General features: G+C 38.3%; 3 protein-coding genes across 5 annotated transcripts; all 3 read left to right on the forward strand.

Moving 5' to 3' along the window:
• Window positions 1-2648: 2648 nt before the first annotated feature.
• On the forward strand, window positions 2649-4232 carry LOC134619926 (UDP-glucuronosyltransferase 2C1-like). Its single transcript, XM_063465736.1, has one exon. The coding sequence runs from the start codon at window positions 2649-2651 to the stop codon at window positions 4230-4232; it is 1584 nt and encodes a 527-aa protein (XP_063321806.1).
• Window positions 4233-5131: 899 nt separating this feature from the next.
• LOC134630856 (UDP-glucuronosyltransferase 2C1-like) lies at window positions 5132-10812 on the forward strand. 3 transcript variants are annotated; one of them, XM_063478591.1, is made up of 2 exons: window positions 5132-5327; window positions 8654-10812. In XM_063478591.1, the coding sequence occupies exon 2, from the start codon at window positions 8680-8682 to the stop codon at window positions 10255-10257; it is 1578 nt and encodes a 525-aa protein (XP_063334661.1). In that variant the 5' UTR covers window positions 5132-5327; window positions 8654-8679; the 3' UTR covers window positions 10258-10812. The 3 variants fall into 3 exon arrangements, with proteins under 3 accessions (XP_063334661.1, XP_063334680.1, XP_063334670.1); XM_063478610.1 differs by having other exon boundaries at window positions 5132-5318; XM_063478600.1 differs by lacking the exon at window positions 5132-5327 and adding an exon at window positions 6531-6656.
• Window positions 10813-11645: 833 nt separating this feature from the next.
• LOC134630867 (UDP-glucuronosyltransferase 2B17-like) lies at window positions 11646-13136 on the forward strand. The gene has a single exon (XM_063478623.1). The coding sequence runs from the start codon at window positions 11661-11663 to the stop codon at window positions 13125-13127; it is 1467 nt and encodes a 488-aa protein (XP_063334693.1). The 5' UTR covers window positions 11646-11660; the 3' UTR covers window positions 13128-13136.
• Window positions 13137-15113: the final 1977 nt, after the last annotated feature.

A 15113-nucleotide genomic window follows, 5' to 3' on the forward strand; every position in this document is an offset into this window, starting at 1 on the left:
AAAATATTTATCACGATATACATTTGAAAATTTGCGATAACGATATAACTGACGATATAATTGACACTAGACAAAATACTTTACAACTCCACAACTTTATTAGTGCAAAAAACCCCATCAATGTATTTTCACTTAAACAAGCAGCTGTTTTTTATGTGCATTAAAGTTATATAGAAATTTAACAGTGCAAATGCAAATTCCTTGCTGACAGTTTAACCAAAAGGCATTTCCAGTGGAAACTGGCCGACATATCCTCAGCATAACCATGTAGAATATCCACAAAACTTAAAAAGAGGTTATACACACACAATACGGTAATATTATGTTGAAGCACAGTACGTATCCCTCCGCGAGGCTCCTGCCTACGATAGCCGTAATGCTCCGACAAACCATCAAGCGGTGCGGCTTCGTAGTTTAGCAAAGTCGTACTGAAACATTTGACAGATTTCGAGCGCCGTGTACCACATAAAATCGTTTCGAGGTCAGTAAACACAACCAGAATTCATACATAAGGCACACAGGATTATAATGAGCACTGTCGATTTTCAGAAAAATCAAAGGATTGATTTTAAGTGTGCCGTATTTTCCAAACAACGCGGTAATAACGACGGCCCGCTAGCATGCTCTACCAAAAATAGTGCTTTGTTGTGTATCTGACGGACGAAAGCTAAACCAGTTCCACACCACTGAAGTTGCAGCATTTTTACAAACCAATTCTGGTTCATCCGTTTCATTCACCGATCCACTTTCGCTCTTCTCATTCTGCGTCGCCGCCATGTGCGTATGTAAACAAAGGCACTGCGCATGCGCGTTTTACCCATATTCTATCGCGATATTTCATTTTCCTATCGTTGCCCAAAATTACACCGGTATTACCGTGAACGGTATGATATAGCCCAGCCCTAGTGGTAGGCTAAATTTATTGTTCTAAAATAATTTCTGCTCAGAGAGACGAAATGTGTGCGGAGCTGGTGGCACTAAAACACTACTTGGTTTTCTGAGAGGCTCCATTTGATTACCATCATAGAACATAATAGTGGCATAAAATGCAGTTGCGTCTTTCCGATTTGCTACTTCTCCAACACATTCTAACTATAGCTGTACAGCATCGCAGTCACCAGTTGCATTTGTCAGCCTTGGAAATGTCATTTTGCTGTCATCACTCAGTGAATGAAGAAAAGAAGGAGTAGTCCATAAAATGCCGCCAGCACACCGACAAGTTCTTTTTGTGTTCAGTGAAATAAAGCCACATTAATTTTTATCAGAACTGAAATGGCATCTCATGTGTTGCTTGTTTTATATTCCATTATTCATTGCTAATAAATAAGGAGATGAATTTATTGCCTTCTTATAATGAGTTTTGGGTAATATTTTTTTAAAAATGGGGCAACTGTGATCCGGAGTTAGAGAACAAAGCACAAACATACAGTCACATCTAAATTTCATTGTACTGATTCAGTCAATGTATAACCTCATTATCGTATCACTGCTCTTTGCACACAGATTGATACCGTTATGCACTTTGCCTTACAAGGGTCTACTGAGGCACTGGGCAATAGTGCCTTTTGCATATTGGCTCAGCTCCTCCCCTCTGGAGAGTACAAATACATGTCAAGTTCGACATACTGGTGCTTTGCAAAGCAATTCTCTTATCACTGTGACCTTTGCTGGATAAAGAAACTATTCATATTACAGTAAGTAGAAAAGCTTTGGTTTATTCTGTAAATGTTCTTACAGAGAACACTGAATGTTCATGAAATTTATTAGTTGAATTAGTAGAAAAATAGTGCTCATAATACTGCTGCAGTTTGTAAGTCACATTTAAGCTTGCTTTATTGAACTAAATTGTTTGTGTATGTGAAGGACTGATCAGACTCAATAAACTGTTTAAATGCAGCACTATGCATACATTTAAACATATTAACCCTTTTATGTGTGGGACTGACTTTCAATGCAATAAGTATTATGTTGTTAAAAAGTAAAAAAAAGTAAACTTTGCTATAATAAAGTGAAAGCATACCATGTTTTTAGCAGCAATTTAAAAAATATAGATTTTATTTTTTGTTCTTAAAATGTTCTTTTCAAAGGTAGGAAAGTGTTCTCTAAAACATCTTAAATATTTAGAAACAACCGTTTTACAATGCCTAGCAATAACATTGTTTGGACACGGTGGATTTAAAGTTAATTTATTCTTTATTTTTTTACATTTTTGAAATGACCCAATGCAAGGCTTTTTTGGGGGGGGTTGGGGCTTCTACCACACTTGAATTTGGATGAGACCAGGAATACACACTGGGCATATAGTCTACCCACAGAGATAACACAGAGCGACAGAGAAACATTCACACTCACATTCCCACCTACAGCCAATCTAGAATTTCAAAATAAGCCCTTTGCTGTACCTAGAGAACCTATGGAGGCACAGTTAGAATTTTTCACACATTTTTTTTTTTAAAAGATTAGGACATTATAATCTGTTTTTCTGTTTGAAAACTTAATTCGAACTTGCAGATAGTGTTTGCAAATTGTGTGAGAACGTCCCTGGCTAGCTATCTTTATTTTTTAGATAGGTATGGTAACATATCACTACATTTACACTCTGATTTTAAAAATGACCTTTATGCCAGTAACTTGATTTTGAATTTCAGATGAGGGTGCTCTGCTGCTGCACTGCTTTCCTGCTGTTCATCCTTATTCCCAAAGCCTGTGAAGGAGGCAACATCTTGGTCTATCCTTCTGAAGGCAGCCACTGGATAAACATGGAAATTCTACTAAAGGCTTTGCACTCTAGAGGACACAATATCACCATTCTGCGTTCTAGTAAAAGCTGGTATATAAAAGATAATTCATCTTATTACAGTGCCTTTACAGTTCCAGTGGAAAACACCTTGGATCAGACATTCATCACAAAGATTGTAGCTGAGATCATAGAATTTGAACGAGGAGCCCTCCCCTTGATTAGTTTTCTCCACATGAGTGTGGGGATGTTTGGCACATTTATTGATGCCCACAAAGGTGTAGGTGCAGTAGTAACAGCAATGCTAGATGACAGTGAGTTGATGAGAAAATTGAAAGACAGCAAGTTTGACCTGCTACTCGCTGACCCCTGCTGGGGTGGTGCAATCATTCTGGCCAAATATTTGAACCTTCCTTTGGTTTATAATGTTCGCTGGCTTATAGCTGCGGAGTCACATTTTTCTATAGCTCCTTCACCATTGTCTTATATTCCTATAACAGGAACTGGGAATACTGACAAGATGACCTTTTTGCAGAGAGTTACAAACATGCTTTTGCACATAATAACCCAAATACAAAATGACCTCTTAGTTAGACTAGTATACCAGAAATTAACTGACAAATATCTTGGGCCTGGTTATGATTTTAATGAGTTAATGATCGATGCAGACATTTGGCTGATGAGAGTGGACTTTGTGTTTGAGTACCCACGTCCCACAATGCCTAATGTTGTTTATATTGGAGGGTTCCAGTGCAAACCTGCTAAACCTCTGCCTCAGCACTTGGAGGACTTTGTGCAGAGTTCTGGAGAGCATGGCTTCATCCTCATGTCTCTGGGGACATTTGTGACTGAACTTCCTGCTGATATAACAAATGAGATCGCTGCAGCTTTTGCTAAACTACCACAGAAAGTCATCTGGAAGTATAAAGGTAATAGACCAGCCACTCTGGGTAATAACACTTTACTGGTGGACTGGATGCCACAGAATGACCTTTTAGGACATCCAAAAATAAAACTGTTTGTGGCACATGGAGGAACAAATGGAGTCCAAGAAGCCCTGTATCACGGAGTCCCAGTTGTGGGTATACCTGTGTTTTTTGACCAACATGACAACCTGCTACGTATGAAAGAGAGAGGAGGAGGCAAAATACTTACATTAGCTACAGTGGACAAAGACAACAACTTCCTGAAGGCCATAGAGGAAGTCCTGAATGATCCCTCCTACAGGGGGAACATGCAGAGACTTTCCAGGCTACACAGAGATAAACCAGTAATGCCACTGGATAACGCCCTCTTCTGGATAGAGTTTGTCATGAGGCACAAAGGAGCAGCTCACCTGAAAGCAGAGTCCTACAGAATGCCCTGGTATTGCTACCACTCTGTAGATGTAGTTTTGTTCCTGTCTGGAGCTATGCTGCTTGTGCTTTTAACTACTTTCTACTTCATTAGGTGTATATACACTGGGATGTGTAAATATAAAGTGAAACATGACTAATGATCAGTACACAGATGGATTTGATAATGCATTGTGTCATTTTAACTTTTCATTCATGTTTGAGTACCACATTCATATGAGCTTGTTATAAAAAAAAGTCAGTGTTTCAAAATAATTCTGAGTGGATTAACTCTAACAAGATAAACATAATCAATGAAAAAATCCATTTTGTATCTTTACCTGAATTTATGTATTTTTGTTGTATTTTGCCTTTGTTTAAAAGGGAAAAAACTGCCTCTATGTTTGACAAACAATACATATCTTCTTAATGAAGAGATTTGAGAGGAATTCTCCGTTGATGGGACTTTAAATCATAATTTCATGCCAGGCAAATCTGAGTAATGATCCCATTTGAATTACAGAAAATGTTCTATTTAATTTGTAAACGCTGCCAGTTCAGTCGCTTATTAATGCCAAGAATGACAGAATGGCGCTGGCATAATGCTCCGGACACGGAATAGTGTTTTTAGTCTTAAGAGAAAATGAATCAATGAATAAACAACTGAATGGTTGTCAGTTTTACTTTAATTGAATGCAGCATTCAGTTGAAATACAAAAAATGTCGGTGTAAATGTAACTTAAAATTTAATCAAGATTAAAATGCCACCGGTTAAGTCACATTGCAGAGTAACGCGTTCCTCTCGTCACATTGCATTTTTGTCATAACTCATTAACGTGACGCGTTACTGTACTAAATTCAGTAATCACATCGGGTAACATTTACGCCGTTACTTTGCAACGATTTTTCAGTACGCCAAGCGAATAAAAAGTACAACAAAAAGCACAAAACGTGTCTTCTTCCTGCCCGCTGACGCTATGATTTTGGTTCCTGTGTAGGGAGGAGGAAATGGTGGAGCCATAGACATACATAAATATGTATGTCCATGGGTGGAGCAGTCTACAACTTTTGAGGAGTGGAGGTTTGAACAATACGTTTTATTTTTAGTTAAAGGACAAGCACGTGATTATTAAGAGCAACAGCAGGACGTAAAACACTTGTATTAAGATTGTCAACACAACATCGGCTCGTTCCAAGCATCTGCAGTGACAGCATGCTGGCTCAGAACTAGCGAAGATCTTCAACAGGTAACAAAGGTAGTAAGGAGCACTCTGTAGCCTCCATTTCTACGTCTTATTAAAGTAGCTTTGAGGTTTCTTTAGGCTGGTATTCAACTTTGTGTTGTCGGTTTTGTGGTCATGCAATCAGTGAAGAAAGCGTGTCTCTCGCCCTCTCTCTCTCTCTCTCTCTCTCTCTTTGCGTGTGTGTGTGCGCACGCGTGTGTGTAAAAATAAGGAGTAATGTGTAACGCTTTACTTTTTATGAGTAACGATCCCAGCACTGGTGAGAAGTGTGCACACACATGAAGCCTATCAGCTTCAGTATGAAAACATCGAATCGCGGAAGAATAGTAACAATAAAGCTAAACAATAAAGCGAGACTCGGGTTTGGATTACACAATGTATTAGTGACACAAAGAAAGCACAACATAGGAAAATGTAATCACTATGGCCAAGGCGAGAACACTGATCATAAGAATAAAAAGAGAAATTATTTCTTAAATAATTATATGACCTTATATATTTTGCAAAAGAACTAAAGAAATTAAATTACTGAGTATTACCGAGTATTCAGTATCTTAGACAAATGTTTCTGAGTCGGGTTTGTTTTTCCACAGCTGGTGGCGGTAATGCACCAATTCATAGTTTTCTAACCAAGACGAATTTCAAGTAAGTTTAAAAAGAAGAAGTGCTGTATGAAACTTGTGCAAAGCTATGGTTAGGTGTGGAACGCTTGTAGTAACTGCAGGGCTGTTGTCACGCAGTAAGGCTTGTTAAATTGAAATTGAAGAGCTTATACCTATTCTTATTAAAGTTAAAGCTGATTAAAGTTAATTGGATAGATGGGTTGGTGATTTGATAGATTACGCTCAAGCTAAGTGGTTAGACATAGTGATAATGACCTTTTTGACTTTCTATAAGCGTGACTTATTGAATACAATAAACAAGTGGCAGAGTCTCTATTTACAACCGTGCACAGGTCTATATGAACACATAATTCTTGGATCAGTGCCTGCCTTTTATTCTAGAGCCAAATTTAAGATAGTCATTTTAGAGATAATTGTTTATTTTTTAGTGTTAATGTGTTAATATTTTGCAGACTGTTTAAAATCTCATAGTTTCAGATCAGCATAGTTATTAATATAATATATTTTGGGTTGAAATGCCCAAAATACAACTTCCTTTTAAACAGACAAGAACTTAACCGTCACAGGCTTTGCACAACTGCAGGGGTGCGGCCAAAAAAGACAAAAAAAACAGGAAGTTTTGTTTTTTCTTCCACCTTCACTTGTTTCAACTTAACCCACTCCAACTGTGCCTTGTCAGTTTGAAGGAGACGTACAACAAAACTAAGAGCATTTAACTGTAAGTTAAGTTGTTATTTATGCTATTATTTGGCTGTGTTTGTTTTTTGTTGTACTGATTGAGTAGGTTTATATAACACATGCAGCATGACTCGTATTATATATCAAACACACAGCACTAACTGCCGAGAACATTTTAGGGAGTGTCTGTATGTGTGTGTTCACACAACTGTCATTGCTAAGTTATGCTTGACAAGTGTCAACAGTTACCCTTTTTATATGCTTTGTCGGTTAATCTGCTATCTAAATTCTGCAATCTTTGTCAGCATTTCAGTGTCATTTTTAGAGACATGCATGTAAAGGAATCACTTTTTAAGTGATTCCTTTACATGCATGTACTGGGGGGTTCTAATGCACATGGGCCCATTGGGTTTTATGAGACACTGTTCACTTACTGTGAGAGAGACAAAAATACCTAACCATATGTACTATTGTAACTCTTTTTTTCCAGTTCAGAACACTGTATCTCTGGCTCATTGCATACTTATCTGGTTAAACAGGAACATCTGAAACCAAAAAATGTCGTCTTCAATGACTTGCATTCAGTGCTTTTATCTGGGTCACAGCACTTTAAAGAGACTGCTTTGTTGACATGCCAACAAAGTTTGTGATGTAACCATAACATTTATAGCTTTTGTTTTTGGTTTGACACAAAAGAAAGTGTGGAAAACTACCCTTACCAGTTTTTTTGTTTTGTGTGGGGTTTTTTTTTTTTTCGTGCTCCACTGCCAGATAGTGCCATGACAGGTAGTGGAGAGATTATAAATCTCCTAAACTAAATCCAAACATTTTAAAATATATAAGAAAACAGATGCATTTGATCTGTTAAACATGCAGAGATTACTTAATTCCTTAAGAGGAAGATGCCAAACATAGTCACGCTTACAAAATAATTTCTGTTCAGGGACACTGGGATCTGACACAGAATGCACGCAGAGCTCTTGGCACCACACAGCACTCTAATTTCCTGAGAGGGCTCCATGTGCTACATACACGTGAGGGCTGTCAGAAGGAATTTTCTCATGCAAATAAAGAGACAATTGAATGGAAAATTACTGCAGCTCTCTGTTATCCTGATATATCATTGGCCATTGTGCACACATTTGCTGTGATATCATAGTAACAACCAGTGGCGGTCCTAGCCTGTTTGGCGCCCTGGGCGAAGACTCCCTCTTCTTTTCTCTTTTTTCTAAACTGAGGACCTGATGGCTTTGAACCCAGGATTCAAATCATGAATACATAATGGGCTTGGATTTACAACATTATGAATGAAATGTGCTCTATTTGGAAACAGCAGGTCTCCCTCCCCTTTCCACTGGTTCTGTATGAGACATTAAATCATCAAAATATAAAATATAAATTTTAAATTGTTATTGATCCCTTTACCCCTGGTCCTAAAGTGTATATTTATTTTCTTACTCTTCTTATATTTATTGTTTGTTTACTTGCACTGATGTAACTGGAGCCTCGTCGTCTCGTCTCTCTATATACTGGACTGTATGTAGCGGAGATGACAATAAAGTTTACTTTGACTTCAGCAGCGAGCAGGCGCACCGAGGAAAAACATTGGTGCAAATTATAAGTCTGTATCATAATGTCTGCAGTTTTCGTGTTTGTTGGTTTGTTTTTATTTTGTTTTATTTTGCGAGTTGGTTATTAGATGCTGCTCCAGCCAGCCAGAGAATCCCCCGCCGCCCCGCCCTCTCCTCCCTGTGCCGCAAGCAGCAGGCGCACCTCGCAAACGGAGGGCGCCCTTACTCCCAGCAAATGGGCGGTGAAAACCGATTGGTGCCTATGCCATCCCCAGTATGCGCTGGCATGACGTCGCGCAGCAGTAGTACGAGCAATTTTTTTTTTTTTTTTTGCTGATGCCCGTGATGCCGCCCCCCACCACGATGCCGCCCCGGGCAACCGCCCGTGTCGCCCGTATCTAAAACCGCTACTGGTAACAACTCTCTGATTTGTGTGTCCTGTTTTTCACCTCTGTTTCTATTTCAGAACACAGCACTTATGAAGATTTGAAGATGTTTTTGTCACTGGCTTCCATCCTCTCTTTTTTGACTGTTTTTATTCCTGTCGCACATTCTGGAAAAATTCTGATATTTCCACATGATGGAAGCCACTGGGTGAACATGAGAGTACTTGTTGAAGAGCTCCATTTGCAGGGACACAATGTGACAGTGATTCGGAATGCAGACAGCTGGTACATCAGTAAAACGTCTCCACATTACAATGTAATCACAGTGGATGTTGATGGTGGTGGAAATGAAGATTTTTTTCGTGCATTTGTCTCTGAGGTTATTAAAATTAAGCGAAGCATGGGGTCTGCATGGTCTCACTTTGCTTTACAAATGGAGTTAAAAGACAAATTCTATGAACTGCACAAAAAAGTCTGTGAAGTGATTGTGTTCATCTTTGAAAATGAAGATTTAATGAAGTCCTTAAAAGATGCCAAGTATGATGTGGTTTTGACAGATCCTGCTAATGGCGGAGGAGTGTTGCTGGCACATTACCTTGGCGTGCCATTGGTGTTCAATGCTCGATGGACTGTTCATGGTGAGGCCCACTTTGCTATTGCGCCCTCTCCACTTTCCTATGTTCCACTATCACCTTCAGAGTTAACGGATCACATGACCTTCTTTGGGAGGGTCCAGAACATGTTATTTTACATCACGAGAATGCATCTGTACAAGCAAATAGTTGAACCACATTATTCTGTATTATCAAATCGTTACATTGGACCAGGTGTGCATTATTTCTCCCTTTTTCAAGCTGCAGATTTGTGGCTAATGAGAGTGGACTTTATTTTTGAGTTTCCACGACCCACCATGCCTAATGTTGTTTATATGGGAGGTTTCCAGTGTAAACCTGCAAAACCTCTTCCACAACACTTAGAGGAGTTTGTGCAGAGTTCTGGAGATCATGGAGTTATCATTATGTCACTAGGGACTTTGATTGGAGAACTTCCCTCTGACTTAGCTGAAGAGATTGCTGCAGCTTTTGGCGAGTTACCTCAGAAAGTGATCTGGAGGTATAAAGGTAACAAACCAGCCCTTCTAGGCAACAATACATTACTAGTTGACTGGATGCCACAGAATGACCTGCTAGGACATCCAAGTATTAAACTATTTGTAAGTCATGGGGGAACTAATGGGATTTATGAGGCTATATATCATGGGGTTCCAATAGTTGGCATTCCCATTATTTTTGATCAAGCTGACAACTTATCCCGAATGAGAGCAAAAGGTGTTGCGAAGGTTTTGGATGTTTCAGATTTGGACAGGAAAATATTTAAAAATGCAATACAGGAAGTCCTTAATGAACCATCCTACACAATAAACATGCAGAGGCTCTCCAGGCTACACAGAGATCAGCCAATGAAGCCACTGGATCGTGCTATCTTTTGGATTGAGTTTGTCATGAGACATAAAGGTGCAGCTCATCTAAGGACTGAGTCCTACAAACTGCCCTGGTATTTCTACTACTCTCTAGATGTCATATTATTTTTACTAACAAGTGCACTACTTACATTGTTATTTTTTGTTATGTTACTATGGTTTTGCTTTAGATTGTGTTTGAAAAGAAAAGCAAAATCTGACTAAAAGTCATTTTCATATATGTTGATACATTGTTACAGCACAGTCAGTTTGGCTGTGGTTAGTTAGAATGATTTTTTCTCAGTCATTCCCAGTTTGCCAGAAATACTGTCTCAGCCAGTCCCAGTGTTCATACTGCTGCACCCAAAATCTTATCTAGCTCATCTTTACTTGAGTTGATCATCATATAAGTCATCATATAAGTTAACTGTTTTTCATATTTCTTTATTATAAAGATCAGTAGTGGTTTGCAAATTTGTCTAAAACATGATCCCTGGTTCAAGAGCGGTAGGAGATACATCCGGCATAAAAATCTGCCAAATCAAATATGTGCAAATATGTATGCAAATATACATATCCTGTATGTTTATTTTACATGACCTCCTGTAGTCTTCTGAAGTACCTTCGTGGGCCATCAGGGGGTGCTGGCTACACTTTGGGAATCACTGTAAGAAAAAAAATCTACTTATCTGTATGTTTTTCTGATATGATTACTTATAACATGTATGGATTTTCCAAATCAGAAGAAACATATTTGAGGACTGTGGACCACAAAACTAGTTACCTTCGTTTTTGTATGAATTTAAATTACAGAATTGCAATAAAACAAAAGCTTATTGCACCCTGTATGTGTTATGGTGTATGTTCCTCTGTAGCATTAAACATCTGTAACCCTTCAGTTTTGAAAACAAGGTTTTCCTTATTCAATCTTAGTTTGGTAACTGATGGGCATACGACAAACATCACATACTGCTTTACCTCCCCTTTGTACTTTCTTATCACCTGTGCTTAGAAAAACATGATACTGCAGTACCAAAGTCCTGCTTAGGTTTAAAACTCTAATGGTTGGTGCATGTTGGTCTCTCTGGCAAAACTGAATTTGAAATTACACAGTCTGCTAAAAAGGTAACAATATATTTTTACCTACAAAAACGTAATAGCTTTTGGGACTGGTAGTTATATGCATTTTCAAGTTAATTGTTATTTGTACCACAGCGTTCTTCCTGTGGTTTGGATTTTCTTCAGGGACACAGGTTACTTAACTTAATAGCTTATATATGCAAAAACCTAAGTTTCTTTATAGACTTCACAGGCTACTTGAAAACATTCAAAGTTTTATTTTAAAGCTTATTATTCTTTACATTTTTGTTATTAAGCCGATTGGAGAAGGCTGCACATACTACAGCAAACACACAGTCATAAAACTTATTGACATAAAATGAAAATAACAATTGTTTAATTGTTGTGATTGTTTAATAAAACAGAAGATTATAATGAGCTTTTTTCCAACCTTTAGAATTAAAATGCACTGGACCTGCATTCTGATCAGTTTCTGCTGGCTCTGCCCAACGTTGGTTCATGCTGGGAAAGTGCTTGTTTTTCCAGTGGATGGGAGCCACTGGGTAAATATGAATGTCATTATTCAGGAGCTACATCTAAGGGGCCACCAGGTTTCCGTTGTGCGTTCAACAGACAGCTGGTACATCAAGGAATCCTCCCCATTCTATACTTCAATTACGCTCGATATGGAGTCAGGGTTTGATGAAGACTTTTTAACAGCATTTATTGCGGAACTGTTGGACATCCAGAAGGGAGGGATGTCTGTCTGGAAACGCTTTAAACTGGAAATGGAACTAGCAAAAAAAACCTCTGAAATGCAAAAGAAACAAAGCAAATTGACTGAAGGGCTTTTTGAAAACAAAGAGCTTATACAGTCACTAAAGGATGCAGAATATGATCTTGTCCTGACAGATCCTGCCACACCAACAGGTGCCATACTTGCCCAATACCTCAAGTTGCCTCTTGTTTTTAATGTTAGATGGACTAGTCAGGGTGAAGGCCATTTTTCAATTGCACCATCTCCTCTCTCTTATGTTCCCATAGTAGGGAGTGAGCTATCTGATAAAATGAGCTTTTTTGAGAGGCTGCTAAATGTCCTAATTTTTGGTTTCGCAGAATATCAGATTGCCCAGTATTTGCTACCACATTATGAGAACCTCATTGAAAAATATTTTGGTCCAGACACAGACTACTTATCCATGTTTCAAGCTGACCTGTGGCTAATGAGAGTGGATTTTGTGTTTGAGTTTCCTCGCCCCACCATGCCTAATGTTATCTATATGGGAGGGTTCCAGTGCAAACCAGCAAAACTGCTTCCGCAACATTTGGAGGACTTTGTGCAGAGTTCTGGAGAACATGGTGTGATCCTCATGTCTCTGGGAACTTTGATTGGAGAACTACCCCCTGACTTAGCTGAAGCGATCACTGCAGCTTTTGCAAAATTACCCCAGAAAGTCATTTGGCGGTATAAAGGTGACAGGCCAGGCACTCTGGGTAACAACACTTTGCTGGTGGACTGGATGCCACAGAGTGACCTATTAGGGCATCCTAAAATAAAACTTTTTGTGGCTCATGGGGGAACAAATGGTGTTCAAGAAGCTATTTATCATGGAGTCCCTATTTTAGGACTTCCTCTGGTTTTTGATCAACATGATAATTTATTTAGAATCAAAGAAAGAGGAGCAGGGAAAGTCATAGATGTTTTTACTATGAATGAAGACATTTTCTTTCAAGGTATTATGGAAGTCCTGACTGATCCCTCCTACAGGATGAACATGCAGAGACTTTCCAGGCTGCACAGAGATCAGCCAATAAAGCCACTGGACAATGCCCTCTTCTGGATAGAGTTCGTCATGAGACACAAAGGTGCAGCTCACTTAAGAACTGAATCCTACAAACTGCCCTGGTATTCCTACCACTCTGTAGATGTGATACTTTTCTTAGCTGCAGTTGTGCTGGTTATTCTGGGCACCTTTGCTATCTTAATAAAATGCCTATGCTCTATGTTCCTGAGGACAAAGCGTAAACGTGATTAAAAAGAAATAAAATGGCAATTAATGTAAAACTTTAAACACGTAAATCATGAAATGTTGTATTGTCTTGTGGTACTGTGATTTGATGGGGATGATAGATGTCTAAAAAGTAAGAAAAAGAAGATACAAATAATTAATTCTTTTAAAATTGTGCATTTTATTAGTAAAGAAATAACTTAGTTAAGGCTGACCATATTTGATTAAGTGTATTTCACACTACTTTAAATTATATCCTGTCAGTATATTTCAGTGTCTTTCAGGATTTATAGCACTTTGATATACTGTATTGTATGTAAAGTCAAATCACAGTCTATATGGATTTTACTTTAACCCTTAAGTGAAACAAACAAATAGTTGTTGTCACTATAGAATTAAATAAAAGTGTGACCAAAGCATATTTGTACTGTTCATTAATTTCCGTGCTGTGGAGAATCTGCTCTCATTTTCTTCTAATCATCTGACTTTACGAGTTTAGTGACTCCATGTGACTTCACTCTGTTCAGCTATCTTTGAAAGGTTTTCTTAATTGCAATGTTTTCCCCTGCTGTGGTCTGGAATCCTATGCACACTACAACTATTACTAAAGGGAATATCTGGAAATTCACGCATGCATCCATTTTCTGAACATGGATGCATGTTAAGAAAATCATCACTTCAAGTTGAAGGGATGTTGGAGCCTATCCTAGCTTACATATTGCGAAGGCAGGGTACACCCTTGACAAGTCACCAGGCAATCATAGGGTAAGCGCTTAGAGACAAACAACCTTACAATCACATCTATAGCCAATTTAATCACCAATTAACCTAACAAGCATGACTTTGGATCATGGGAGGAAGCTGCACCTAGAGGGAGCCCACACAGGCTCAGAGGAGAACATGCAAACTATGCACAGAAAGGCCCCAGTGAACCAGAAAAGTTCTTGCAGTACTAACCAGTGCATCACGGCACTGCTCTTGTAGGTGAGGTTTCATAACAAACAGCTACACCATTTGCCATTTTATCACTGAAATTACTAGAAGTTACAAACCATTCATCCTGTGTAAGGCAAATTTACTACTCGTTTCAACAAAAAGAAGACAGAAAGAAATGAAGTAGTTTGAGATTCTTAGTTGTGTGACTACATTAGTTGGCCAGTGAATATGACATCCTGCTGTGTCTAAGAGTGAGGGGAGTGGATTAGATAAAGGCAACAACGTCCTCAGGGCCAAACAGGAAGTTTTGAATAAGCCATCCCTCAGGATGAACATGCTACATTTTCAACACTTAATAGGTTTAACTGCCACTTGGGGAACATTTTAAAGCGAAAGAAAATACAATTCAGAGCTAAACTACTGCTATTACCATCAGCTTTGTGAGACCTGGTAAAGATCTTCACGCTCAGAGGTGCACCAGTCTTTAGGATAACAATTTTCCAATTGCTTAATTATTCATTAAATTTGACTAAAGTCCTAAAGAGTAATTTTACAACAGCATTTTTTAATTCAAATAATATATTTTATCTAGCACTACATAATTTGTGTAATGCAAGCTCGAGAGATGCTACGTTTTGTCTTCAAGAGCCGATCAAACTGAAAGACAACTCAAATTCTCAAGACCGCAGGTTTATAAGGGCTATGACAAATGACCATATAGAGTATTTTACTTCAATAAATAATTTTTTTTATTACAAAAAGATTAAAAAACATACAGGAAGTATTGTTATAGAAAGTATGTCAATGGGAAACAGGTGAAACATTAAGAATTTCACTTAAGTCTGAATTTTTACTGTTACCAAAAAGTAAACATAACGGGGGTCTAACATCTTTTGCTACAGGAGGGAAAACAAGAAGTGAAGTTTCAGTTTAGAGAAGTGAAATTTTCACATTCTTCTTTTAGCAATCACACATTTTAAAAAACAATAGTACAAGTCAACTAATATTAGTCGGATCAATATTAGCTGCCTGGTGGATTTCACTTGTGTCAAGATAAAAACACAAACAAAAAAAAAT

The sequence above is a fragment of the Pelmatolapia mariae genome, linkage group LG1, assembly GCF_036321145.2.
Source record: "Pelmatolapia mariae isolate MD_Pm_ZW linkage group LG1, Pm_UMD_F_2, whole genome shotgun sequence".
NCBI classification, from domain to species: domain Eukaryota; kingdom Metazoa; phylum Chordata; class Actinopteri; order Cichliformes; family Cichlidae; genus Pelmatolapia; species Pelmatolapia mariae.

What these genes read in the sequence shown, in the direction of transcription:
- LOC134630867 (XM_063478623.1), top strand. Translation starts at nt 11,661, where the DNA reads ATGAATGTCATTATTCAGGAGCTACATCTAAGGGGCCACCAGGTTTCC.
- LOC134619926 (XM_063465736.1), top strand. Translation starts at nt 2,649, where the DNA reads ATGAGGGTGCTCTGCTGCTGCACTGCTTTCCTGCTGTTCATCCTTATT.
- LOC134630856 (XM_063478591.1), top strand. Translation starts at nt 8,680, where the DNA reads ATGTTTTTGTCACTGGCTTCCATCCTCTCTTTTTTGACTGTTTTTATT.